This window comes from Ursus americanus, chromosome 6 (assembly GCF_024610735.1).
Source record: "Ursus americanus isolate L20-20 chromosome 6, mUrsAme1.1.p, whole genome shotgun sequence".
Lineage (NCBI taxonomy): Eukaryota > Metazoa > Chordata > Mammalia > Carnivora > Ursidae > Ursus > Ursus americanus.
Window position 1 is genome coordinate 56,363,136 of NC_142132.1, and position 27,493 is coordinate 56,390,628.

Below are 27,493 nucleotides of genomic sequence, written 5' to 3' on the forward strand. Positions count from 1 at the left end.
CATAAATTTTTAAAAAATGGAATTGTTGAATCATTATATTTTACACCTGAAACTACTGTGACACTGTGTGTTATTTATACTCGAATTAAAAAAAAAATCCACTCTGACAATTTTGTCTTTTAAATGGACCATTCTGTTAGTTTTATAATTACTGATAATTTGCGTTTAAACCTGCCATAATATTTGTATTGTTTTTGCCATCTATTTTTAATGTTTTATTTTTTTGTTTTGTTTTCTATTTCGCTTTTCTTTGGATTGATAATTTTTTAAGTCAGTTTAGTTCCCTTTACTTGTTTGGAAACTATACCTTCCTTTTCGGTTGTTACGTCAAACATAAACAGAAATAACATATATCCTTAATTTATATTAATACCTTTCTCTCTTTCTGTGCAATAAAAGAACTTCCATTTACCTTTCCCATCTTTTCATTCTCTGTATGTATTATATTAAACTTCACAAAAACATTGCTTCATATAGTCAAGGTACGTTTAGAAATGCATATATATTTACTACCTTTTCTCCCCAATCTTCATATTTTCTAATTCCTTTTGTCTGAACACCCTTTGGAATTTTCTTTATGTATCTAAAAATGTTTTATTTTACCTTCGTTCTTAAATTATATTGTTGGTGGCTATAGAATTCTAGCTTGGTAATTACCTTCAGTTCTATGAAGATAACATTCTGTTGTCTTTTAGCTTTGGTTGTTGTGGGGAAGCCAGCTACTATTCAGTATGTTGCTCCTTTGAAGGTGATGTGTTTCTTTTTTCTCTTTCTCCAGTTTTGATTTCATTTGTCAGAGTACAATTTTCTCATTTTCTTATGCGCTTCTTGAAAATGAAAAATAATATCTTTGATCAGTTATAGGGTATTCTAAGCTATTATCTCTTTAGATATAGCTTCTCCTTTCTTCATGGGACTCTGGATGTGTATTGAATCTTCTCATTCTGTCTTGTAGCCTTATTCTTTATTTTCTACATTTTCGACCCTCTTTGCTGCTTTCTTGATTGTTTTTATGATTTATATTTCAGCCTGTTCTTATGCTGTATCTGTTTTTCATTAAACCTACCCTTCAAGACCTTGATTTCAGTTATTTTGACTTCTTAGTATGCGTCTTTCTTACTGGTTCTTTTTAAAATTTGAAATTCATTTTCTTTAGTGTTTCCAGTTGTCTGTCAGTTTTCAAGCTTGGCTTTTATTTCTTGGACACTAAAATACTATTAAACAGTTGTTCTACTTTCTTGTATTTGATAATTCCAATATCTGAAATCTTTAGGATCTATTTCTATTTCCTTTTTTCTGCTAAATTTTGTTCATGGTGCCCTGTTTCTTTGTATGCCCAGTTTTTGTGCTTGACCATGTATTTGAAAAATTATGGGAATGATTTGACAAAAGCTTTCCTTTCCTTTTCCCATATGTGAACTAGAATTTATCATAAAAAGTAAATAAAAGTTCATTGTATATATGAGCCAGGAGTGCTTCTATCAAAATTTTGTTTAGACTGTTAAAGTTATACGTGAATATATGTTCCCAAAGTTTAGAGAGTTCATCCTTTCTTGTTTATCTGTTTCATGCATAATTCATTAAAAGACTTACTGTAAAGCAATATTTTATTTATTTACTTTTTAAAGATTTATTTTTGAGAGAGAGAGAGCTCATGCATGCATATGCTGGGGAGGGTTAGAGGGAGAGAATTTCAAGCAGACTCCCTGCTGAGCGTGTAGCCCAACGTGGGGCTCAGTCTCACACTCTGAGATCATGACCTGAGCAGAAACCAAGAGTTGAATGCTCAACTGACTGAGTTAACCAGGCACCCCTATACAGCACTATCTTAAAATAATTTTTTCAGGTGAAATACTTCATCAGTCCCTTGTGAAATATCACAAATGATTTAATGTTATCTAATTTTGTAATTCTTAACAGGTAGAATGATTTGGATAGTTATTCTTAGCTTTGTGAACTCAATTCTTTATAGTAATTCATTTAACTGTTGTATTGGGGAAGAATTTTCAGTTATATATTGATTAAGATGTAAGGATTTATCTATTGAGGGAATGTAGGTAGGTATATGGTATCTTGGCCAGTTTTACTTCCAGGTAGTCAGTACAATAAGATATATTAACTTCTTTATTGAATAATTGCCAAAGCCTCCTGAAGGAAGCAGCTGAGGAACACCAGAAATGTGAATCCATCGAGGAGATGATCCAAAAATAAAAGGTTCAAATTCCAGTGGTATAATATCATAGTGTTTTTTGAGTTATTATATCAAATCTAGGACTTAGGATGGTTGTTTAGTGGCTCTTAACTCTGACTTCATGCTGTTTATCTTTTGGAGAGTTTTTAGAAATGTATATTATTTCCTAGGTTAACCCCTAGGTGATTCCAGTATGCAACGAGGTTTAAGAACCACTTCTTTGGTATACCATTTTGAGGAGGAGTTTAATGAACTAGTATTGCAATAATTTTTAAGCTATATGTTCTTTCGAGATAGCACAGTAGTTGATTCCTGAAGGAGGCAGACTGGGCAATGTTAAATCCTTCTTCAAGCATAGCAGTTTTCCTATTTTATATGCGGGATTCCATTTAACATCTCATTTGTTAAAAGTTTCCTTGGTTAAAAAATTCTGGTTCAAAGGTGAAATGGTTGTTAGATTCTACTTAGATTTTCAGTAATATGGCAGACTAGATAACTTGAAAACCCTTTTGAATCAAAACACCTTTTAAATAACAGGTTAGTTTGCCAGGAACTAAAGGGAATGCCACAGGGCATAAACAAAGAAATCTGAAAACTGTTGGTATTTGTTTGAACTGACTTTGGAGGTGCCCTGAAAGAATTTGCCAGTGTAGGTAATATATTAATTAGCTTATATTGCTAATCAAACCACCCTAAAACTTAGTGGCTTAAAACAGTTTTTTTATTTTGCTAATAGTTCTTTGATTCGGTAATTTGGGTTAGGCTCAGCTGGTCAGTTCTCATCTTAGCTGGACTTAGTTCATCAGCTGATTTTCTGGCTAGGGGCTCAGTAGTTTGGCATGGTCATAGCTGGGACAGCTTGTCTCTGCTCCAGGTTGTATGTCATCCTTTACACGCTAATTTTGGATTAGTCTCATGATAGTAGAACAGAGTTTCTAAAGAGAGAGAGGGAAAGAACTTAGAGCCACTTGTAAGGCATAATCTCAGATCAGATACACTGTCATTTTTGCTGCATTCTATATTCAAAGCAAGCCACAGGTTAGAGCCCAGATTTAAGACATGGAGAAATTAAGTCTCCATCTTTTTTTTAATATTTTATTTATTTTTAATATTTAACATTTTTTTAATCTTTTATTTATTTTTAATATTTTATTTATTTTTAATATTTTATTTGACAGAGCACAAGCTGGGGGCGGGGTGGGGTAGGGAGCAGCAGGCAGAGGGTGAAGGAGAAACAGGCTCCCTGCTGAGCAGGGCACCCAATGCAGGGGCTCTATCCCAGAATACTGGGATCATGACCTGAGCCGAAGGCAGACACTTAACCGACTGAGCCACCCAGGCGCCCCAGTAGATTCCTCATCTTGATGGAAACAGCTGCAGAAGTCATATTGTAAGCATAATGGGTATAGAGAGAGGAACGATTTTGGCTCTTTTGATAAACAATATACCATAGAGGGCAAAGGAATTTAGGACAGGAGATGAGACCTAAGAACTGATAGAAGCATTAGTGAGGCCTGAGAAACCATCTCCTCCCAATAAAACCATATCATGGAAAGAGTTCACCATGAAATATTCCCTTGCTAGCCTTATAAGGAGACTTTTCTGTCCTTGGTCTAGTTTCTGGTTTGAATCTCCTCTGAGGATTTGTAACCACAGGACTGCCGTAAGGTGGGTTTAGGACTTGTCAAAGTCACCCTGGGTTGGTGTGTATGTATTAAATTTCACAATGTATTAAATTTCACAATGTATAACGGGTTTTGAATGAAAAACAGGGTGGCAGATTTGGGGTAAAAAAAGAACTTCTAGAAATAGGATAAAACATTATCATTGAAATTTAAAATAAAGTAGGTAATTAAAACAGCAGTTAGGACACTAAAAGGATTGATTTGAAAAACAGATCCAGAGAAATTACCCACAAGGGGCATGGATATAAAAGAGAGATTAGGAGACTGGTAGGATATGTTGGGAAGTTGCAACATTTCAATAATACTATCAAGGAGAAAATAATTGAATAAATGTGAGAGAAACAGTATTTATAGAAATAACACTTAAGAATTTGCCAGACTTGATCGAAGCCGTAAAACCTGAGATTGGGGAACACAAGGCCTGAGCCGGATAATCATCTTTAACCCAAACATACAGTGTTCCTGAACATACAGTGGTGAAACATCAGAGGGAGTTGCATAGGTTCACTGATTAGTGGGTTTTTTCAGCTTCAGTTCTGCAGTTTCTTAGGTTTGCTTCCACTCTGCTAACCTCCAAAGGAATGTGGGTATATAGGTGTAAGGATCAGTTTCTTTAGAAGAAAGGAAACATGTTTTGTTCTATATATTTATGCACTGTTTTATTATACACACACACACACACACACACACACACACACACACACACCTCAATCTTCTGATTGGTAGTGGATTACTTGCCCCGTTCTTACTGTAAAACTTTTGATTAGCATCCAAAGGTGGGTCCTTGTAGGTGCTTTAGGCTAGAATGTTACAGGGAAGGGAAGGGGAGAACTTGGACAATATGGTTAGATGCTACCTCTTGTGCTGAATCATCTCTTATAAGGGATTCCACTATAGATCTGGGCTTTTTAAAATTTGGACATCTGTGGAAATTTTCTGGGTCATGCTTATGCAGCCTACCTATGTGGTAGAGAATTCATTCAGTGTAGAGTAAGACTTTTAATAACTCGTTTGTACAAAAAATTTTAGAACTAAAATGGTTTTGTTAGTGTATTTTTGAAGAGAAACATTTTATCAGTTAATATTTGTGTGCTTTTCTAAATGTAAATTGTTTGGAAGGTAACATTAAGTCTGAGATTTTCTATCATTTTACTCTAGGCAGCACACTTCTGCTTTTGTTCCTTCATCAGGACGAATTTATTCTTTTGGACTTGGTGGTAATGGGCAGCTAGGAACTGGTTCAACAAGCAACAGGAAAAGTCCTTTCACTGTGAAAGGAAATTGGTTCCCTTATACTGGGCAGTGTCCACCAGATATTGGTAAGTTTTGTTATATTAACGCTTTGCTACACACATAAAAGTTGTTAAAATGTTGCTCTTAAATGATGAAGTTTTCTATGTTTGAAATGAAACAATTCCAAAATACATTGTTTAATGAGAGTAGCAAGATACAGAATAGTGTATACGTTTGCTTAATTTGTTTATACTTGCTTATTTATGCATAAGGAAACTCATGATAAAGTAGTAAAAATAGTTTCGGAGGGCTGGGCATATGGGAACTGGGTGGTGGCTAGATGCCAGTATTTTTGTTTTGTGTAAAATACACATTACATAAAATTTATGAACTTAACCATTTAAGGTGTACAGTTGAGCAGTATTCAGTACATTCACATTGCTGTACAACCAGTCTCCAGAACTCTTACATCTTACCATCATATAAAACGAGAACTCTGTATTCATTAAACAACTCTGCATTCACTCCTCCACTGGCTGGCAAACACCATTCTACAATCAGTGTCTATGTATTTGACTTGGCTCTGGGTACCTCATGTAATCATACCGTATTTGTCTTTTTATGACTGACTGACTTCATAAATTTAGTATAATGTCCTTAAGGTTTATCCATGTTGTAGCATCTGTCAGGATTTCCTTCCTTTTTAAGGCTGAATAACATTTTATTATATGTATATACCACATTTTGTTTATCTGCTCACCTGTTGGTGAACACTTGGATTGTTTCCACCTTTTGTGACTATTGTGAATCATGTAAACATGGGTGTACAGATATCTTTTGAAGACTCTGCTTTCGATTTATTTGGGTATATACAGGACTTTTAAAAAATGATAATTTCTGTTTTTCTGAAATTTGAATCATATAAATATGTTATCTATTTAAAGTATTAAATTTTTTAAATTTGCTTTTATATCCCTACTGCTTTAGCCACATCTGTGATTTATTTATTTTTATTTTCTATTATTTTTTCAGTAGACCTGGTTATTTTTTCATTGGTATTAATTTACTAAAGAGTTTGAAATATTTGAATGCTGTTTTCTCATTTACTTTTTTTTAACATGCTACAACTAAAATATGCTTTTTAAGAGTGCCTGGGTGGCTCGGTCAGCTAAGTGTCTGCCTTCGGCTCAGGTCATGATCCTGGAGTCCCAGGATCGTGCCCTGTATCGGGCTCCCCGCTCAGCAGAGAGCCTGCTTCTCCCTCTGCCCCCACCCCACTCATACTCTCTGTCTCAAAATCTTAAAAAAAAAAAAAAAAAAAGATAAAATATGCTTTTAAAAAATATGTATATTTCCTTTATCATCCTAAAGTATTCCTCAGAATTTTCTTCTTGTTCATTTTACTATGTCTGATTTCCTTTGGGATTTTTCTTTGAATTGTGAGACTGGGATCTGTCAAGATTTTATTCAGTGATGAGCATACTATGAAGGTTGGTATTTGAAAAGGTCCATAACTTTTTATGATTGACCTTAAAGATTCTTTTTTATTTTTTTGGTAACTAAAAGGCTTTTATTTAGCAAAGTTCTCTTAGGTTTAGAACATGCATTTATTTTAGTAATACTGTTCTTGTGTCCTTAGTGGCATATTGGTGTTTTACAGTATTTCTTCCATGAAGAGCACTGTTAATAACATAACAAAGAGATTTTGTAATTTAAAGCAGCATGAATATTGTAAGGAATCATGTATTTTTGTTTGTAAAGTTTAGTCACTTAGGGGTGCATTTTGTTACCCTTGAAATTGTACCTTGAGGTTATTTGCATTCAAATGGGAAAGGATATAGAGTTTTAAAATTAGTTGTTTTGCTACAATTTAGTTTCATCAGAAATTTGTCAGTTCACAGTAGCCATAAAGTGTGAACAACTCAAGTGTCCATCAACAGATGAATGGGTGAAAAAATGTGGTATGTGCATGTAATTGAAAATTAGCCATAAAAAGGAATAAAATTTTGATGCATGGTACAACATGGATGAACCTTGCAAATACTGTGCTAAGTCAAAAGAGCCAGACAAAGAAGGACAAGATATCATATGACTGCCCTTATAAGAGGTACCTAGAACAGTCAAGTGTATAGAGACAAAAAGTAGAATAGTGTTTACCAGGGACTTGGGGGAGGGGAGAACAGAGGAGTTGTTTAATGGGTACAGAATTTCTGGTTGGATCTTTAGGTCTAAAATGAGTCTCTTATAGGCAGCATATAGATGGGTCTTGGTTTTTTATCCATCTGATACCCTCTGTCTTTTGATTAGAGCATTTAGTCCATTTACATTCAGAGTGATTATTGAAAGATACGAATTTAGTGCCGTTGTGTTACCTGTAAAGTTGGTGTTTCTGGTGACGGTCTCTGTTCCTTTCTAGTTTTTTTTTTTTTTTTTTTTTTTAAAGATTTTATTTATTTATTCGACAGAGATAGAGACAGCCAGCGAGAGAGGGAACACAAGCAGGGGGAGTGGGAGAGGAAGAAGCAGGCTCACAGCGGAAGAGCCTGATGTGGGGCTCGATCCCATAACGCCGGGATCACGCCCTGAGCCGAAGGCAGACGCTTAACCGCTGTGCCACCCAGGCGCCCCTCCTTTCTAGTTTTTGTTGCTTTTGGTTGTTTTTTCTCCATTCAAAGAGTCCCCCTTAATATTTCTTGCAGGGCTGGTTTAGTGGTCATGAACTCCTTTAGTTTTGTTTTTCTGAGAAACTCTTTATCTCTCCTATTCTGAATGACAGCCTTACAGGATAAAGTATTCTTGGCTGTGCATATTTTTCCCATTCAGCACTTTAAATACATCCTGTCATTCTCTTCTGGCCTGCCAAGTTACTGTGGACAGATCTGCTGTGATCCTGATCTGTCTTCCTTTGTGGGTTAAGGACTTTTTTCCCTTGCTGCTTTCAGGATTATTTCCTTGTATATTGTGAATTTGTGATATCCCGGACGATGGCTGTCTTTTGTTGAATTTAATGGGAGTTCTGCATGCTTCTTGGATTTTGATGTCTGTGTCCTTCCCCAGATTACTTAAGGGGAAGTGTTTGGCTATAATTTGCTCAAATAAACCTTCTGCCTCTTTTTCTCTCCCTTCATCATTCTTGGACTCCTATGATATGAATGTTACTATTTTTTAATAAGTCACAAAGTTCTGTAAGTCTACCTTTGTGGTCCATCATCTTTGTTTCCCTGTTTTCAGCTTCTTTATTTTACATAATTTTATCTTCAGTATCATTGATTCATTCCTCTGCTTCATCTATCCTCATTGTTATGGCATCCATTTGGGTTTGCATCTCAGTTATAGCATTTTTAATTTCAGCTTGACTATATTTTAGCTCTCTTATCTCTGCAGTAAGGGATTCTCTAGTGTCTTCTATGCTTTTTTCAAGTCCAACTAGTATCCTTATAATTGTCGTTTTAAGTTCTAGTTCAGACATTTTACTTATATCTGTATTGATTAAATCCCTGGCCATCATTTATTTCTGTTCTTTCTTCTGGGGCGAATAAATAGAATAAATAAAAATAAATATATAAAGCAAAATCAGATAAAAATTTTAAATTAAAAAATAAATAAATAAAGGAAGCTAGGTGTGTTTTGAAGCTTGATAGACCAAAAAAAAAAAAAAAAGAAAGAAAGAAAGAACATTAAAAATTTTTTAAAAATACAGAAATTTTTAAAAATAAAAGAATTTCACTTTCTGTATCCAAAAAACCAAAAACAATATCACCTCTACCAAATGCACTCCTAGCAGGGGGAACCATTTCTCCCTGTGCAACCCAGGGGATCCTCAGACTGCTCTGCCTGCTCCTGTGGCTCACCCTGCTTCCCTATTGGAGCACTGCCAGGTGCAGCCTTGGCTATGGCACTGACTCCAAAACTTCAGACTCTGTGCTCTGCTGTTTATAAAAAACTGGCGGTATTGAAACCCTTTCCTTTTTTCCAGTCAGTGGTTTTGGGGAACAGTTTTCTTGTACAGTCCTCTGTGTGTGTTTTCACTCCTTTCCCACCCTCCCCCAAACTCTTTCTCTCTCCCCTTCTCGCTCACTACCCACGCCACCACTAGGGCTCCCTCCCCTGTGCAGCGCTGGTGGCTCTTTTCTCCCGTGAATCAACTCTCCACAGTTCCTACCTTCCATTGGTCATTTTTTCTGTTTAGACGTGCAGCTTTGTTCTCTAAGGCTTCTCATTGATTTCTTGGGTGTTCGGAATGAATTGATATTTATCTATCTGTGTTCAAGGGAGGAAGCAAGCTTACCATCGTCCTACTCCTCTGCCATCTTAACCCCTCCCTGGAGTTTCTCATTGGGTCAATGAAAACTTTCTGGACATGAATAATGATGATAGATGCACATTTTGGATGTACTTAATGCCAGTGAATTATACAATTTAAATGGTTAAAATGGGAAATTTCATGTCTGTTTTACCACAAATTACATATGTGTGTATCATATATATATATAATGGTTGATAATTATTTCATGCAGTACTAAAGCTGTGTAGGTTAAAAACTAGTTAAATGTGAATTTAAATTTTTTAAAGATTTATTTCAGAGAGAGAGCGAGTGAGTGAGTGGGGGGAGGGGCAGAGGGAAAGAGTCTTCAAGCAGACTCCCTGCTAAGCACAGAGCCTGACAGGGACTCGATCTCATGACCCATGAGATGATGACCTGAGCCGAAACCAAGAGAGTCCGATGTTCAACCAACTGAGCCACCCATAAGCCCCATTAAATGTGGATTTAATTTGCTCAGTCCATTCAGAGGTGAAGCCCACGGCCCCCACCATAAATCACATTGTTTGTATAAGCTATCTAATGTGGTCTCAATGTCACAGGTAAACAAAAACATTCTTAACAGAATATTCCAGACTTTGGGATTATGCCCTTGGAGCTTGGCATAGGGCAGACCTTTCTGTAGAGTGTATAAAGTTTGGATGACTGTGTTAGTGTTGTAGGGCTGCTGTAACAAAATATCACAAACTGGGTAGCTTGAACAACACAAATTTATTGGCTCAGTTCTGGAGGCTAGAAATCCAAGAAAAAGCAGGGTTTCTTCTTCTTCTTCTTCTTCTTCTTCTTCTTCTTCTTCTTCTTCTTCTTCTTCTTCTTCTTTTTTAAGATTTTATTTACTTATTGAGAGAGCGCATGCACAAGCGGGGTTGCGGGGGGAGGGGCAGAGGGAGAGGAAGATGCAGAGAGCCCGACAGGAGATCATGATCTGAAGTAAAAGTACTTGGCCAGCTGAGCCACCCAGACACCCCAAGGTTACTTTCTTCTGAGGGTTATAAGGGAGCCTCTGTTCCATGTGTCTCTCCTAGCCTCTGATGGTTTGCTGGCAGTCTTTGGCATTTCCTGGCTAGATCACTGCCTTCATCCTCACATGGTTTCTCTCTGTGTGGATCTGTGTCCAAATTTATACCTTTTGACCCCCTTCACCCATCTTGTCCACCCTCCCACATGCCTCACCTCTGGCAATCACCGATTTGTTCCTTTTTTATTTCTTTCTAAGATTCCACATAGTAAGTGAGATCATACAGTATTTGTGTTTCTCTGACTTACTTCACTTAACCTAATGCCCTCAAGGTTCATACATGTTGTAACAAATGGCAAGATTCCCTTCTTTTTTATGAAAAATAATAATCCTCTGTGTATGTGTGTGTGTGTCACATTTTCTTTAACCATTCATCTATCAGTGGACACTTAGGTTGCTTCATTTCTTGGGTATTATAAATAATGCTGCAGTGAACATGGGGGTGCTTATATATTTTCAGGTTTGTTTTTTTCATTTTCTTTGGATAAATACACAGAAGTAGAATTGATGGATCACATGGTAGTTCTATTTTTAATTTTTTAAAGAATCTTCATACCATTTTCTGTAGTGGCTGTACTAATTTACATTCCCACCAACAGTGCAAAAAGGTTCCCTTTACTCCACATTTTCACTGGCACTTGTTATTTCTTATGTTTTTGATAGTAGCCAGTCTTACAGGTGATATCTTAGTGTGGTTTTGATTTGCTTTTCTCTGATGATTAGTGATATTGAGCACCTTTGCATATACCTGTTGGTCATCTGTATTTCTTCCTTGGAGAAATGTTTATTCAGAGCCTCTCTCCATTTTTAATCAGATTATTTGCCTTTTTGCTATTGAGTTTTATGAGTTCTTGATTTATTTTAGATATTAATCCCTTATCAAATACGTCATTTGCAAATATTTTCTTCCATTCCACAGGCTGTCTTTTCATTTTGTTGATGGTTTCCTTTGCTGTGCAGAAGCTTTTTAGTTTTTCTTATCTTTGCTTTTGGTGTCAAACCCAAAAAATCATCTCTAAGACTGATGTCAACTACTGCCTATGTTTTCTTCCAGGAGTTTTATGATTTCAGGTCTTCCGTTCAAGTTTTTAATCCATTTTGGGTTTGTTTGTGTTTATGGGGTAAGATAGTTGTCCAGTTCCATTCTTTTGCTTATGACTGTCCAGGTTTTTCCAACACCATCTATTAAAGAGATTGTCCTTTTCCCATTGTATATTCTTGGCTCATTTGTCATAAATTGACCATATATGTGTGGGTTTATTTCTGGCTTCTGTGTTCTGTTCCATTGATCTAAGTGTCTGTTTTTATGCCAATACCATACTTTTGATTATTATAGCTTTGTAATATAGTTCAACCCTGCCCTAGCTCTTGGTTGTCTCTCAGACCTTTGTGATTGTCCAAGCAGTCCTTTATTTTTTGTGGCGCCCAGTAATTGAGGGTGTGCCAAGGCCTGTGGGTGTCCCAAATGGGAGAATCTCAGGCAGCACCTAGATTCAGGCTGATTGGAAGCCAGACTCTCAGGCAGCAGCTTTTTAAGTATGCAAATATATACGGTCCTGTGGGACCACAAGTGAAAGTCCCAGTAGCCACTAGAGCACCTAGAGGGATCCCTTGGGCAGCAGCCGTGAAAATCAGGACACTAGACAATGGTCCAAGCTCCATTCCGGGAGATAGCAGTGACTTGTAGTAATGCAGAGGGACAGGGCAAAGATGGCATCTGCCAGCCTTAGTCCCCAGAGATCACCTTAGTAAGTTGCTAGATGTATGCTAAACTAGAAGCCTGCCCCTAAGGTCGAAGCTCCAGGACATGCAAGTGGGCCCTTTTCACAGAAAGACTGGGGATATATTTCAGTCTGCTGTTTGTGCTGTGACTTGGTAGCCAGCCAAGAACTGTCTCTTTATTACAGCCCATGGGACCCCCGTCCTAGGAATGCAAGTCCTGTAGTCTACCGGAGCCAGGCAACCAAGGGGGTATCCACTGGGTGGCAGCCGCAAAAACCAGGGCACCAGATGTGGATACAATTCCTCTGTGGGAGATAACTCTCCTGGAGTTTGGCAGAGGGAGAGCACAGAGATAAGGCCCTCTCTCTGAGGTCTCTGGGGTGGATTACAGTAAGCCCTTCCTCTTGTGTTTAATTAGAAGCCTGCCTGTCAGGCCACAGCTACAAAGATAAGCTAATGGGATTCTGTCACAGAAAGATTGGGCATCTTCATCTCTTGTCTCTTGGTGTACCCTAGAGGTGGTTGCTGCTTAAGAACTTTTTCTGTTGATTACAGTCCTATGAGACCTGTGAGCATAAACCCCGCTGGCCCCCAGAGCCAGGTGACCTAAGGGTAGCAGCCATAAAAACTGGGATGCCTGACCAGGATACAAGCTCCTCTCCAGGAGATATTGGCAAGCTGAAGTGAGGCAGAGGGAAATACCATTTTTAAGTGTTTCATTTCAGCTTAACAAAGCAGAATTTACAAAATTGTTATGAATTAGATATCTTTAGAAGAAGGACAGTTTCCTTATATATCCAAAAAACAGAACATTAAAACAAAATTAAACATTATTCTAAACAGATAACCACAATAAATTTTTCTTCATCAGTTCATTTATTCCAGTGTAAGGTGTTCTTATTCTGTTGGATTTGGGATTAGCAATTTCATAAAACTACTTAGCAACTTTAAAAAAATTATGAGTAATTCTAATGCAATCCACTGGTATGTTCTGAAAGTCATCTGAGTTATGTTTTCTCAGAAGTCTGTGCCTAAGTGTCTATTCTGTGAAGTATAACTGGTTTCATATACATAGTACAGTCCTTTTTGCATGCCTCCAAGATGTCCTCCTCCTTTTTTTGAAAATGCAAACTCTGGCCTGTACCAGAGTTTATAGGAGAGACTTCAGGTAAGCATCAGAGTAAAATCAATAGATGACAGGAGCTTAAAATGACTGACTAGTTTATTGCTGATAATTGTCAAATGGAAAGAACTGATTGGGGGGGGTGCGCCTGGGTGGCTCAGTCGTTAAGTGTCTGCCTTCGGCCCAGGGCCTGATCGCAGGGTCCTGGGATCGAGCCCCTCATAGGGCTCACTGCTCCGCTGGGAGCCTGCTTCTTCCTCTCCCACACCACCTGCTTATGTTCCCTGTCTCGCTGGCTGTCTCTCTCTCTCTGTCAAATAAATAAATAAAATCTTAAAAAAAGAGAGAGAAAGAAAGAACTGATGAGGGTTCAATATAAGAATAATATGGCTGACAGGGATATTTGGTTGTGTCTGTGGTGTGCCAAACACATTTCTAAAGATGATGATTAAGCTTGTTCTCAAGATGTTGGTTAAGCTTGTTCTCAAAGAAGACAGTGATTCTTAACATCTGACTCATAGCAGACTCTAACTTTTTATAGATGAAAAAATGTTGAGATATAACATGATAATCCTGAGACCTAATGTACCAGGAATAACACTAAGAATATCAAGTGAAGAGATTCAGTAGGTTAGACATCAGTATTTTTTATAAGACTTCATGGGTAAGTCTGAAATACATCCCATTTGCAAACCAAGGAGATACTAGATGTGAATTAAAGCAGTAAGAATATACCACAAAGTATTTAAAATAACAGTTAAATAATAACTGAAATTAGGACCAGAACTGTGATAAATATAGGAAAATAAGAACAATTTCATAAGAGTTTTGAATAGTGTTTTATTCTACATTTTATTTAATATTTAAGCATATTTAAGCATGTGGAAAACAAGGATATTGACAAATCTCCAGGGACTTCTCACAAGACAAACAATTTTTGAAATGTTTATATTAATTACATTTTACCATATACATTTAACATAAGGAGGATTAAGTAACTTTTCTGATTTGACAACTCTTCCCATGCAACTCTTGAAATGGTAACACATCAAACAAACCTGATTGTTTCTAGCATCTCTTCTTACACAATAAAAGAACAACTTTTGTAATTTTCCAAGGCCTCTCTGGAAAATCTCAAAGATATTTTCAAAAGTGCGTAGAAGGTATCTTAGAAGTTTTGTTTTTCTATATTTAAGATATGATTTTGCAAATCATGTTCATTTGCTAGAGCTGCCATAAAAAAATACAGACTGGGTGACTTAAAGAGCAGAAATTTATTTTCTCACAGTTCTGGAGGCTAGAAGTCCATGATCAAGGTGTCATGGCAGGAGTTTTGGTTTCTTCTGAGGCCTCTCTCCTTGGCTAGCGATGGCTGCCTTTTTCTGTGTCCTCACCTGGCCTTTCTCTGTGTGTATGCATCACTGATGTCTTTTCCTCTTATTATGAGGACACCAAGTACCCTAACAGCTTCATTTTACCTTCATCACCTCTTTAAAGGCTCTATCTCTAAATACAGTTATATTCTGCATTGCTGGGGGTTAAGACTTCAACATATGAATTTTGGGGGAACAATTGAACCCATAACAGGAAGGCAAAAATCAAAGAAATTGTGAGAGGAGATTTGAACACTTTATTAAGGTACAACTATTGATGCTAGAAACAATACTTGGTTACCTGTTTTATCAAAGTGACAGTAAAAAATTTCAGAATAAATGTAGAGGGTAATGAGATTGAAAAGAACTTTTAGCTCTTTCCAAACTGAGGAACGTTTGGGTTTTTTCCCCTTTAAATAATGAAAGACAATAAAATCAACATAAAGTATCAAAGATTATTCTAATAAGACACAGAATTTTTGCTGTCTAGCAGATTACACAAAAAAGTAAAGAATAACATTTTATATCAGAGGTGAAGGCATTAGTTGTTAAACCATGGGAGCACACCCTTCAAAACTGAATGAACTTTGCTAAGATGTTAGCACATTTTATGGCTTTTTTCAGAGTCAGATATAAACCAGGGCAAATTCGCTTGCTACATTGTCTTCATTTATGTTCTTTCATTTTCTAAAATAAACAGACTTGCTTCAGGATAGTGGTGTTGTCTCAGAGGGTCTGTGAAATCAAAATGACTTTGATATTAATACTAAGATGTTATCTTTGTTAACATGTAGTGCATTCATTATTGCTCATCTTTAAATGAGTAAGTATTTTAAAATTTTCGTAGTTTTAGGGGTGCTGGGTGGCTCAGTTGGTCAAGCATCCAACTCTTGATTTCTGCTCAAGTCATGATCTCATGGTCTTGGGATCGAGCCCTGCATTGGGCTCCACGTTCACCGGGGAATCTGCTTGAGGATTCACTCCTCTACCCCTCCCCCAGCTCTGCATGCTTCCTGTCTCTCTAGAATAAATAAATCTTTACAAAAAGGGGGAGCACCTGGGTGGCTGTTGGTTAAGCATCTGCTTTCAGCTCAGATCATGATCCCAAGTCCTGGGATCAAGTCCCATATCAGGCTCCTTGCTCAGTGGAAAGCCTCTCTTTGCCTGCTGCTCCCTTTGCTTGTGCACACGCATGCGCGTGCGTGCGCGCACTCTCTCTCTGGCAAATATCTTAAAAAAACAAACAAAAAGGTTTTTTTCTTAACTTTAAATTCTAATACAGTATTGGTGCTTTTTACCCCCCTAAACTCTGTTTAAGAAGCTGTTTGGGGTCCTGAATGTCCTAAAAGTATAAAGGAATTCAGAGACCATCAAAAACTGCTCCTTTTCCTTGTAAATCAAAAGTACGTTCACCGGCACCTGGGTGGCTCAGTTAGTTAAGCTTCTGCCTTCTGCTCAGGTGGTGATCCCAGGGTCCTGGGATTGAACCCGAGTTGGGCTCACTGCTCAGTGGGGAGCCTGTCTCTCCCTCTGCCACTCCCTCTACTTGTATGTGTGCTCTCTCTCTCTCAAATAAATAAAGTCTTAAAAAAAAAAGCACATACATACTTGTATCTTTGTCAGTACTGCTCCTAAATAGAAGTACAATTTACAGAATAGTAAATAGCTCAGTAATACCTTTCAGATGAAGATATTCCTGAAGGGTGCTCTAATCAGGGCTTAGTATTGCTGGGCAGGGAGCCCTGTTTCAAAGTCATCACAATTTTTTCTGACGGCGTAAGAAGTATTCTGTAAAGAGCAAGGACAATGGGAAAAAGCCCTTCTAGATGTGACAATATGTACTATATAAAACTATAACAAATCAGATTATTGGTATATACATTGATATTCAGATCATTAGAATTTAATCGAAAGTCCAGGTGGGGGGATTCCATGTAGGTACTGTATATAAGTATTATTTCAAGTTCAAACTCTAGTTGCTTGCTAGTGGTTCTTGGAGATATATATTGAGAAGGACTTCAAGAGAACACTTTGGTAGAGAAGAGTGGCAGTATTTTTTAGCGTTGTGATAAGTGGAAGAGTCAGTGCCTTTTCATACCTTTAAAACAAGGCAACACTAATCTGAGAAGGGAGGAGAATTACTCAACACATGAAAATTGGGGGAAAAAGGTCAGTTTAAGATCCTAACAGAATAGTGTATACTAAGTTATAAAGGGCTTAAGGAATTAAATGTTAAAAAGTTCTTAAGAAAATAATTCTCTGATTCAAACATGGGAAAAGCCTTGGGGCTCCTGGCTGCCTCAGTCAAAAAGCATGTGACTTTTGATAACGGGGTTGTGAGTTCAAGCCCCACGTTGGGTGTAGAGATTACTTTAAAAAAAAAAAAACACATACACACATGAACATGGGAAAGCCTTTCTCAGCATTATAGCAATGAAAGTCTTCATAAAGGCAGAGATAAATACATTTGATTAAGTAGAAAAACAAATCTTCTGTGAGTCAATATTAAATAATTATGTAAGAAAAATGGCTGTAGCAAATACAGCCTAAGATTAATTAGCCTGAATATCCAAAGTGCTCATACATACTGGCGAGAAAAACAGTGAGACACCTGATAAATAAATAAGACAAACATTAACACACCTAATAGATAAAGGAAATTAATGGGAATGCCCAAAGAGGAAATTCATGTTACTAAAACGGATGCAAAAATTATTACCCTCTTGGAGTGCCTGGTGGCTCAGTCAGTTAGTCTTGATTTTGGCTCAGGTCGTGATCTCAGGGTTGTGAGATCCAGCCCCAGTGGGGCTCCACGCTCAGCAGGGAGTCTGTTTCAGATTCTCCCCCCCTCCCCCTGCTCATGCACTCTCTTTTTCTCTAAAATAAATCTTTAAGAAAAATTATTATGGGGGTCCTTGGGTGGCTCAGTCAGTCACATGTCTGCCTTCAGCTCACATCACGATCCCAGGGTTCTGGGATCAAGCCCTGTATGGGGCTCCCTGCTCAGCCTGCTTCTCCTTCTCCCTCTCCCTGCTGCTTTGCCTACTTGTGTTCTCTATCTCTCTGTCAAATAAATAAATAAAGTCTTTTAAAAAAAGTATTCTCTTTAGTATAAAAGAAATGCAAGTTTAAAAAGCAAGAGAAGAGTAAATAAATGGAAAAGATCAAGAGTTAATTTTTTCCTATTACAGGGTAACAAACTATGTAGTAGGTAGGGAAGCTAATGGGCCAGCTACAAGATGAGGAACTAATGTTAGCACATCATTTTTCAACCCACAATGAGTTAATGGTCTAAGCACTGAGTGTCAGTGATTACTGACATTGCAGAAAGGAACCCAGCCACATGTTATGTGCTTCCTGATGGAAGAACAGCCCCCACTACCACCTTGTAAGAGTTTTGTTGAAACAATCAGGCTTTAATTAAAGCCTTTCTAGATCCAACTACCAATTTATAGGAAGTACAGAAGACCAAGAAAAATGTGAGGAAAAACCTTAAGGATACAATTAGCAAAATTCAGTCTGCAAGAAGCTGTATAAGAATGAGGCCTAGATTTTATAAACTTTTTGGAGTAGTCAAAAGGAAATTAAGGAAAATAATTTTTGGTACCTTCTTCATATCCCCAAGAAACCCATTCATGTACTGTACTCATCCTTCTTGACTATGTATAAAGAGCAGAATTATATTTTAGGGATAAATGAATAACATCCTGCTAAATCTTTTAAGGAAGCGAACAGTTTCATGTAGATTTGTGAAAATGATGTAGAGAAGAGATTTTAAGTTGAATCATTGGTTTATTTAATATTTTAGACTTACCCTTTTAATCTGTTCTTAAAAGTTATTTTTGACCTAGAGCATTCTTGGTACTTGTGAAAAATAAAGTCGTATTAATGTTTTGAACTCTGAAGTTCTTAGTATGTTCTAAGCTAGGTAAATATTACTTTATATTATTATATATTGATATTAACAAATATTTAGTGAGTTCATTTGCAATAAAACATTGTGCTTGGTAGTAGGGAATAATAAAGGAAGTTAAGATGTGGTCTTTCCTTAAGAATTTATAATTCTATAGCAGCCAATGTCAACAAATAATACAAGGTAAAGAACTAGTAAGCTAAAAGGTGGTGTGGGGGTCAGGAGTAGGATGACAGAAATTATTTGGAAATGATGAACCTTAGGGTACAGTATTGGGCTTTGATGTTTGCTATGTCATACCTCCAAGTACTAGCCCAGCAGTACTTCCCCTGCCCACAGTATTTTTTTTTTAAATCAGAATTTTAAAAAAAAAATTTTTTTAAGATTTTATTTATTTATTAGAGAGAGAGAGACAGCCAGCGAGAGAGGGAACACAAGCAGGGGGAGTGGGAGAGGAAGAAGCAGGCTCCCAGCAGAGCAGGGAGCCCGATGCGGGGCTCGATCCCAGGACCCTGGGATCACCCCCTGAGCTGAAGGCAGACGCTTAACAATTGAGCCACCCAGGTGCCCCAGCCCCCCACAGTACTTTTGATAATAGATACTCTTTCCATTTTGAGAAGCAAAAAAGAAGAAAGGAAGAGCCATTCAATATCTTTTTGAAAAAGAACTTTATTGTCTTAATTTTACTGCTACTAAATTTGCTTATTTTTTTGGACTGGATTTGGGTTTTTTGTTTTTTGTTTTAAGATTTATTATTTTGGGGGGGGTGGTGCGGAGGGAGAGCAAGTCTTAAGCAGACTCCCACTGAGAGTGGAGCCCAGAGCCTGACATAGGGCTCAATCTCACAACCCCGATATCACAACCAGAACAGAAACCAAGAGTTGGAGCTTAACTTACTGCACCACCCTTGGCTTTGGGTTTTATTGATAAATAGTTGCCAATGAAGAGCTGTGTGTATTGTCTTACTTTTGTACAGCTATATTAAAAGAGCATAATTTCGTATTATCAAGTATCAAGTACTCAAGAAGTTTTAATGTTTACTTGTTTTTTGTCATTTTTTTAAAAAAATAGTCTTAATTTTTATTTTCTTCTGAGCTGTCTTTTATACCCTTCATTAAATTTTTATATCATCTTCAGTTTAAACTAAAATATAATGAGATAAAAAAGACATAGACTAGAAAACACCACTTTTTTGTGCAAGCCAGAAGACTTGCAAACTTACGAAGTGCTGCTTATGCTTGTGGAATCATTTATTGTGTGTCACTTGGTCAGTCTCATTTCCATAGTGATCAAAATATTCCAAGTCATTTTATATCATTGAATACTGAATGGGAAGTCTAATTGAGTTAGATTAATAAGAGAAAATCCAGTAGCATATTTGCTGCTCTGAAAATGTCATATAAATCTTGAATTTCTTTACATCTTATTTTTATTACAGATTCTGAAGAATATTTCTGTGTGAAAAGAATTTTCTCAGGGGGAGATCAAAGCTTTTCACATTATTCTAATCGCCAGGTAACAGTAGTCATACAAATAATTACTGAGCTCAAATAATTTTGAAGAATTTTTAAAGCCCATATTAATGTTCTTTGTACGTTACAGAGGAATTGCCTTAAGTTTTTTTCGCCCCAAGTCTGGAATTTTTCTGATCCAGTTGATAAGTATTGTTTCGGGTATTTAGTAGAGATTTACTCTGTTAAAAAAAACCCAAATACATAGTGGAAACATGTCTTGGTTTAAATTATATATATATCTTCTCTCTGGCTAATCTACTTATTTTTAATTTAGAACTGTGGGCCACCAGATGACTTTAGATGTCCTGATCCTTCAAAACAGATCTGGACTGTGAATGAAGCTCTAATTCAAAAATGGCTGAGCTACCCCTCTGGAAGGTTGCCTGTGGAGATAGCCAAGTAAGAAAAACATTTTACCTACACAATACAAACACAACCGCTTACCTCCATGATAGTGTATCTTGTACTTAGAAGTTTTTATTTAAATAAATATTTTATTAATGTCATTCACAAAAATCACTCAGCAAGTGGTTTACATATGTAAGTTTAAATGTCTAGAATTTCTATAACGATATTTTAAGAGATTTTATTTGAATTTATATGTTATAATTCTTTCACATATATAATAAATGATAACTTAAAATATTAAACACAATCACTTTAGGATTGGGTTTGAAATAATGTTACTTCTAGCTTCCTAGTATTCACTGTCTTTTAACTTTTATACTCCCTAAAAGATTTTAGTATTAAATCTGTCTTGAATATTTTTCTTATAGATGAACTTGTTTAGTTCTTCGAGTTTTCTGTTGTCACAGGTGGCATTGGTTTTGGGGATGAGGGACTATATCTGATAAGCTATTTTTTTAATTATAGATTGCTTTCCCAAATTAAAATTTTTCTTAAAAGCCCAAAGAGTGGACTTCAAAAAGAATAACATCCTACATTAGATTTACCATCATGTATAATTAAGAAAATTAAATGTATGTGTTTATGTAAAAAAAATTTTTTTTAACAACATCAGATTTGTGTCTGTGATCATACCACCCTGAATGCACCTGATCTCATTTGATTTTGAAAGCTAAGCAGGATTGGGCCTGGTTAGTACTTGGATGGGAGACCGCTTGAGAATACTGGGTGCTGTAGGCTTTAAAAAAAAAAAAAAGAAAGAAAGAAAGAACATCAGATTAGTTTGATGAATTTGAGGAAAGTCTAGGGTAAGCAGTATTACTTTAATCTTTTAGTAATTTAGTAATGTATAAAATTCTGGTTTATACTAGTTGAGTATTGGTTAGAGGAGTGTTCTGTGGCATTAAATATTATATTAAATATTTTGATTTAAAAAAGTGAACAATAGATTTCTCATTTTGTGATTTGGGGATTTTTAACTTTCCTTTTAGTGAAATAGATGGAACGTTTTCTTCCTCTGGTTGTCTCAATGGAAGTTTTCTAGCTGTTAGGTAAGTGGTAATTCTTTGGTATGTGGGATTTTTCAAATTTATTATATTAAGTAACATATTAAATAAGTGAAATAACTTTAAGGTTTTATTATTTCCTTCTCTCTCTCTCTCTCTCTTTTCCTTTTTTGTTTTTTTCTTTTATAGCAATGATGATCACTATAGAACAGGCACCAAATTTTCAGGGGTTGATATGAATGCTGCTAGGCTTTTATTCCACAAACTTATACAACCTGATCATCCTCAGATATCTCAACAGGTTTGTTCTTAAAGTATTTTATATTTGTGTTATGTAACCTGTTGAACTTTATATTCCATGTTATTTTGTATATTTATAGCCTAATTTATAGTTTCACATGCTTCATTGTGATGTGCTTTCTATGATTTTATTATATAAGCTAATATAAGAATTAAAATAAGGTTTTATTTTAAAGCATTTACAGTTTAGCTATCAAATATCTGTAAATCTCTCCAGATGTTTGAGTAGACCTTTAATACTTAAAATTACCGTGTTGGTTAAGTCTTTATGTAGGTATAGCTATAGAGAGTTTAAATTGAGACTTACAGGATTTTTAAAATGCTCTTAGCAATGCTTAGGCATTAATTTTCACTGTGCTTCAAAGTACATTCAGTGATTCGTTGTAAGATACATTTTTTTCACCATTTCACGTTTGCTGTGTTTATGATTTTTCTCCTTCTTCTTTTTGGAAAGTAATTCATTTTAAATAAAGTAGGTTTTACTTTTTGTCAAAATATAGGTGGCAGCTAGTTTGGAAAAGAATCTTATTCCCAAACTGACTAGTTCCTTACCTGATGTTGAAGCATTGAGGTTTTATCTTACTCTACCAGAATGCCCCCTGATGAGTGATTCCAACAATTTCACAACAATAGCAATTCCCTTTGGTACAGCTCTTGTGAACCTAGAAAAGGCACCACTGAAAGTACTTGGTAAGAATTTTAGTATTTTTTTCTTTCTCTTCAAATGAAAATGCTAATAAGTTTTTAATTTTTTTTGCTCTCTGAAATTTTGCTACGCTGCTTATTTGAAACTGTCTTACAGAAAAATAAACCTGTTTTTCCTTTTATTGCTTTTTTCTAGTCATGCTAGTTATTAGAGGCAAAGTATGTTAAATATTAAAATTTTAATCAAGCACAACAGCAGAGACAGTATCAGGAAAGATAATTATTTTCTCTATTCCTCTCCCTCATCCCCTTGTCTTGCTATTAAAGAAGTAAAGGTGGAGGAACAACTAAAACTGAACAAACATGGGTTTTAAATCCTCTTTGAACTCTGTTAACTCTTTGCCTTATATATCTCTCATTTGCTGATTTCCCCATGTTTGATTTTATTTCTCTGCATGTAGTTATTCTACCACTAATCTGATCTTATTGTTCTGTCTCTATCTACTGTAATTTTTTGGCCTAAATTTTTCTCACGTTAATTTTTCAATTTGTATGGATTTTATCTCTGTCTCCTGGCCATTATAGTTTGCTTGCTACATTTAACCCAGTACGTTCCTTCCTGATAGAATTTATCGGTTTGTGAAGTTAAGAGATATGGAAGTCATAAAATCAGTACAAAAAGTTTTAGGCTGAGAGTGAGCAGAGAAAGTAGTAAGCAAAGAGTAGAATCCTCAATTCTGAGATAATTAGTGAATAAGAGTGAAGCAGGGACTCACAAGAGTTTGCTTCCATGTTGTCAAAGTTTTTGTATTTCTGTCTACTTCATAAGATTATGGTATTTGTTTATATTATGGTATTTACTTAATAACTATAAACAGTGATTGTGGGGAAGAACAGACATGTTAATACTTTACATTTTTCTCAGTATCCAATTTTCAGTATTACCTTGCATTTTAAAGGTGGTACTTCACAATATTTCAACTTTGTTAAGTTGAAAGATAAAACTTGGAAAGATCCCTAAATATTGGGATTTTAGAGTGTTTAAAAATTAAAATTCTAATTTTCAAAGCATTTTTTTTAAAAAGCTGTGGTGTGGGTTTTTTTGAAGTTTATTTTTAGTAATCTGTACACCTAACTTGTGTCTCAAACTCCTGACCCTGAGATCAAGAGTTGTATGCTCTTCCTGTTGAGCTAGCCAGGTACCCACCCCCAAAGCACTTTTAGTAACTGATTTTAATATTAGGTATAGTAATGAGTTTTTAATATCATTTAGGAAGCCAAGAAATAAATTCAGTAGACCTTTCTTTATTTTTGCTTCTGAGAGCTTTTAGAACAGTATTCTTTCAGAGGAGGGTGGTGTCAGTAACCCTAGAAATGCTATAGAGAATACTGTGTTATATGGATCTTCCTGGGATTTTGAAAGGGTTAAGTCTGCTGCTTTTAGAAGAAAAGTCTTGTATGATTTTGAAAATTGTGATTTAAAAAAAAATTCATTTTATTTGTATGTTCACCCTTTGATAACAGAAAACTGGTGGTCAGTACTTGAACCTCCACTGTTCCTCAAGATTGTAGAACTTTTTAAGGAAGTTGTGGTACATCTTTTGAAACTCTACAAGATTGGCATTCCCCCTTCTGAAAGAAGAATTTTCAACAATTTTCTTCATACTGCGTTAAAGGTTTTAGAAATATTGCATAGGGTATGTCCAATAGTTCTTTTATTTTCCTCTTTCCTCATTGCTGCCTAACAGATTGATGTTTATTTTAACATTAATATTACAGTGTTTATTTTAACATTAATATTACAGATTTAGGTTAGCATAAGAGATATAGATCACAGATATTTAGAAAAGTTACCTAAATTTTTCTTAAAAAAATAATACATACTTTGGAACTTTGGTCTTACTTGACTTTGTTAGGCATTTGTAGATAACTTGTCTGTAGTTGGGCAGAACAATAGCATACTAATGAATTAGAATTCTCCTTATATTTCCTTGTGAAGAACATAATTTGTTAGTTTAAATATGATTTTTGTCATTATAATGGTTATTATATGAGTGAGATTGCATCCTAGTTGTGATTATGAATATTTAAACTCAAGTTCTTTAGTTATTGGGTATTAATGCTTTCAGTCAAAGTAGAACATTCCATTTGAAACAAACGACTAACTTGAAATTGGAACCAGATATAATTCATTAATTTGCTTATTGTTCTTTCCTGCCCTTCTTCCCAGTGTAAGAAATAGTACCCTTTACACTTGTAGCAGTTCACAGTTATATGAAGAAGTAAAGTCTCAGCTGTTTCATTAAAGATGGATTTGAGACATCCCTGACAGCTGGTAGGTATATCTCTGTTATGCCATTTGGTATTCTTGAGAAGCTATTTTGGGAGACATGACCTAAGGGAGAAGCATATGTTTCTTATCTCTAGAATGACTAAAAAACCCATTCGAACCTTTAATCTTTAGTTTCCTCTCCTTAATAGCTTCTTTAGCATTTTCAGACCCTTCTTGCCTAGTACTAAGGTAAATGTTAAGGGATGAGAGAGATAGTCCTTCTTACTCCTTTAGTGAAATTCCTGGATATTTCCTTAGCTAAACTTCTTGAATTTACGTTTTTCTTTGGTATTATGTTCAAGATTTCTAGTTAAATAGACATTTCTCTTACTATAATTGAAGAGATGATTGCCGTTTCTTTCCGTGGGGAAACAAGTCATTCTTTCTTTTGCCTTTCCCAGAACAAGCCTTTCTTGCAGCGTTTTAGGGTTAATTGGATTCTGCAGTAAACTGCTGTTAACATCCTCCGTCTTCATAGGATGAGTCTCTACTTTTCTGAATGCCTTTTGTATAGGATTCAAGAGATGAATTAGATTTTTTTTCTTTCCTCTGGACTCTGTTTTCCTGTTACTTCAGTGAACCATCCTTTGTCAGCTAGACCCTATTGCCACATTCACTCTCTCACTTCTTTATCTGCTTACCTTTATTACTCCCTTAAAAAATAATAGTTTTCCTTAGCTGTGTCTTTTTCCACAAGTTAAAGGGAAGGTGGGAGAAGAAGGGGAAATTGAACTTTTTTTCCATAATTAAAGACTGAACTTGAGTAAGTAACTTAAGTTCTTTGCCTTGCTCAGAAGCCTCAACTTCTACTGAGGTAGAACCCTATGGGGCTTCCTCTCCAGAGACCTTTTTGATGGAGCCATGCTAGATACTAGGATCCTATGTTCTTGCTGGCTAAAAGGGAAGAGGAAATAATTTTAACAGTGGCCAAGATTAGAACCTCCCTTGTACATTTAATTCATGTGAGCACTTCACATATATTCTTCATTTAACTTTTTAAACTCTGTATGGTTTGTATTTTGCCCCTTAATCTAAATGTCAAAGGTCATAAACCAGTAAATAACAGAGTTGAAATACAAATACAATTCTAAAGTCCCTGCCGTTTCTGAAGTACTTCTCTATTGGCGGGTATGGTAATAGAACATGTTTAGAAAGGGGTTTGCTTTTATTTTATGCCCCTAGATCTAGAGGTTCATACTTAACATAATTGCAGACAGCATTTTATTGTTAAAAGACCATTTTTGCTGCTTCCTATCAGTGTGATTTTGAACAAGTCTTTCTCTTTATCATGTATGTAAATGGAGAATTATCTATAAAATAAGGATTAAAATACTGGCCTTGATAGTTTCTCAGGATTAATGTATTATTCAAATTATATCATATGTAATTAGTCTACATTTGTAAGGCACTGATTTTGTTACCACCACTACCACCATTTGGATGGGAAACAGCTACTTTCCATTTGATTTATTGGGTTATGAGGAAGCTGGGTTGTTGTTTAAAGTAGATACACACTCAAAAGCAGAATGATAATGGTATTAATGTCTGAAGCATCCCTTACTGAGCGTCCTTAGGGCATTTATCTTTCTCCTACTCCTTACTTTGAAGAAAACTTTCCTTGGTTCTGATCTGCCATAAATAGATATTTGTGGATAGGAACCATCAGGGATGATTCATTTTCATTTTTGTGAAACCCAGGTTGCTTATCAGAAACTTGTTTTTTCAAAGACACCTTTTGTCTGACAACTGTGTATATATTCCTTCTCTCTGCTCCATGGTTGAAAATTAGAAGTTTCCTCAAATAGTTGCCTTCTTGACCTACTGGTCAAGAATTAGGAACTAGATTAGGAACTAGAGAATTGGACCATGTGTTTACTAATCAATTCAGGATATGTGGATGACTGGTTCCTCCCTTATGTCATGTCCTTTCAAAAGCTTTGAAGTTAAAAATCGTTCCTGGTGTTCCAAATGGTATTATAAGAAAGATAGCTTTGGTACTTGCTGTCAGGAATGGATATATTGCCAGATAAATGAGTTTATTGGCAAGTCGTTCAGTTATTTAGTAGCTTTTGAGTTTTGACACAGTACATTGTAGAGATACTGATATGCCTGAAGAAGACTGACTTGGTCTCTCTAGCCTAATTGCTACATATCATGTTAATCTTCTAAATCAGTGATTTTCAATTTTTTTTTGGTAAGGAACCCTTAAATAAACCAAACAGATAAGGCACACATACATACTTACCATATACCACCTCTGAACTGAAGTTTATAAACCAGAATACTAAACAGTAATGAAAATGTGAAGTGAAAATGTTATGATCAAACATCTATAGGTTTTATTTTTTATATTTTAGGCAATAATAATGAATGTATAGATTGTTTTGAACTTGTGATTTCTTCTTTTTTATTCATTTCACCAATATTTACTGAGTGCCTACTATGTTCTTATTATTGTATTAGACATTAGGGATGCAGTGATAAAGAAATGATTTCTGCCCTTTTTGAGATTATAAATGTAGAGGAATTATATACATACAAATAAATAAACATTTGTTATAAAGCATGGTAAGTGCTAGATTAAAGAAAATTGAGGGTGCTGTGAGAACACGTAAGAGGGCTCATAACTCTGAAGAATAAAGGAAGGCTTCCTGAAGAAAATAATGTCAATGTTATCTACCATACAAATGTATTTATATATATATTTTTTA

The 27,493-nt window shown here is 35.7% G+C and overlaps 1 protein-coding gene and 1 pseudogene across 6 annotated transcripts in view; both read left to right on the plus strand.

Annotated features, from left to right (window-relative positions):
• The window catches only part of HERC4 (HECT and RLD domain containing E3 ubiquitin protein ligase 4), a 129,858-nt gene that overhangs the window by 59,867 nt on the left and 42,498 nt on the right, over positions 1-27,493 (plus strand). For all 6 annotated transcript variants that reach the window (XM_087863074.1, XM_045783296.2, XM_045783297.2 and 3 more), the window contains 7 exons: positions 5,035-5,195; positions 20,018-20,094; positions 20,368-20,492; positions 21,491-21,550; positions 21,695-21,806; positions 22,306-22,495; positions 23,975-24,147. In XM_087863074.1, coding sequence (XP_087719200.1) covers positions 5,035-5,195; positions 20,018-20,094; positions 20,368-20,492; positions 21,491-21,550; positions 21,695-21,806; positions 22,306-22,495; positions 23,975-24,147 — 898 coding nt within the window. The remainder of the gene's footprint in view (positions 1-5,034; positions 5,196-20,017; positions 20,095-20,367; positions 20,493-21,490; positions 21,551-21,694; positions 21,807-22,305; positions 22,496-23,974; positions 24,148-27,493) is intronic.
• Positions 21,121-21,239, plus strand: LOC123783141 (5S ribosomal RNA; annotated as a pseudogene).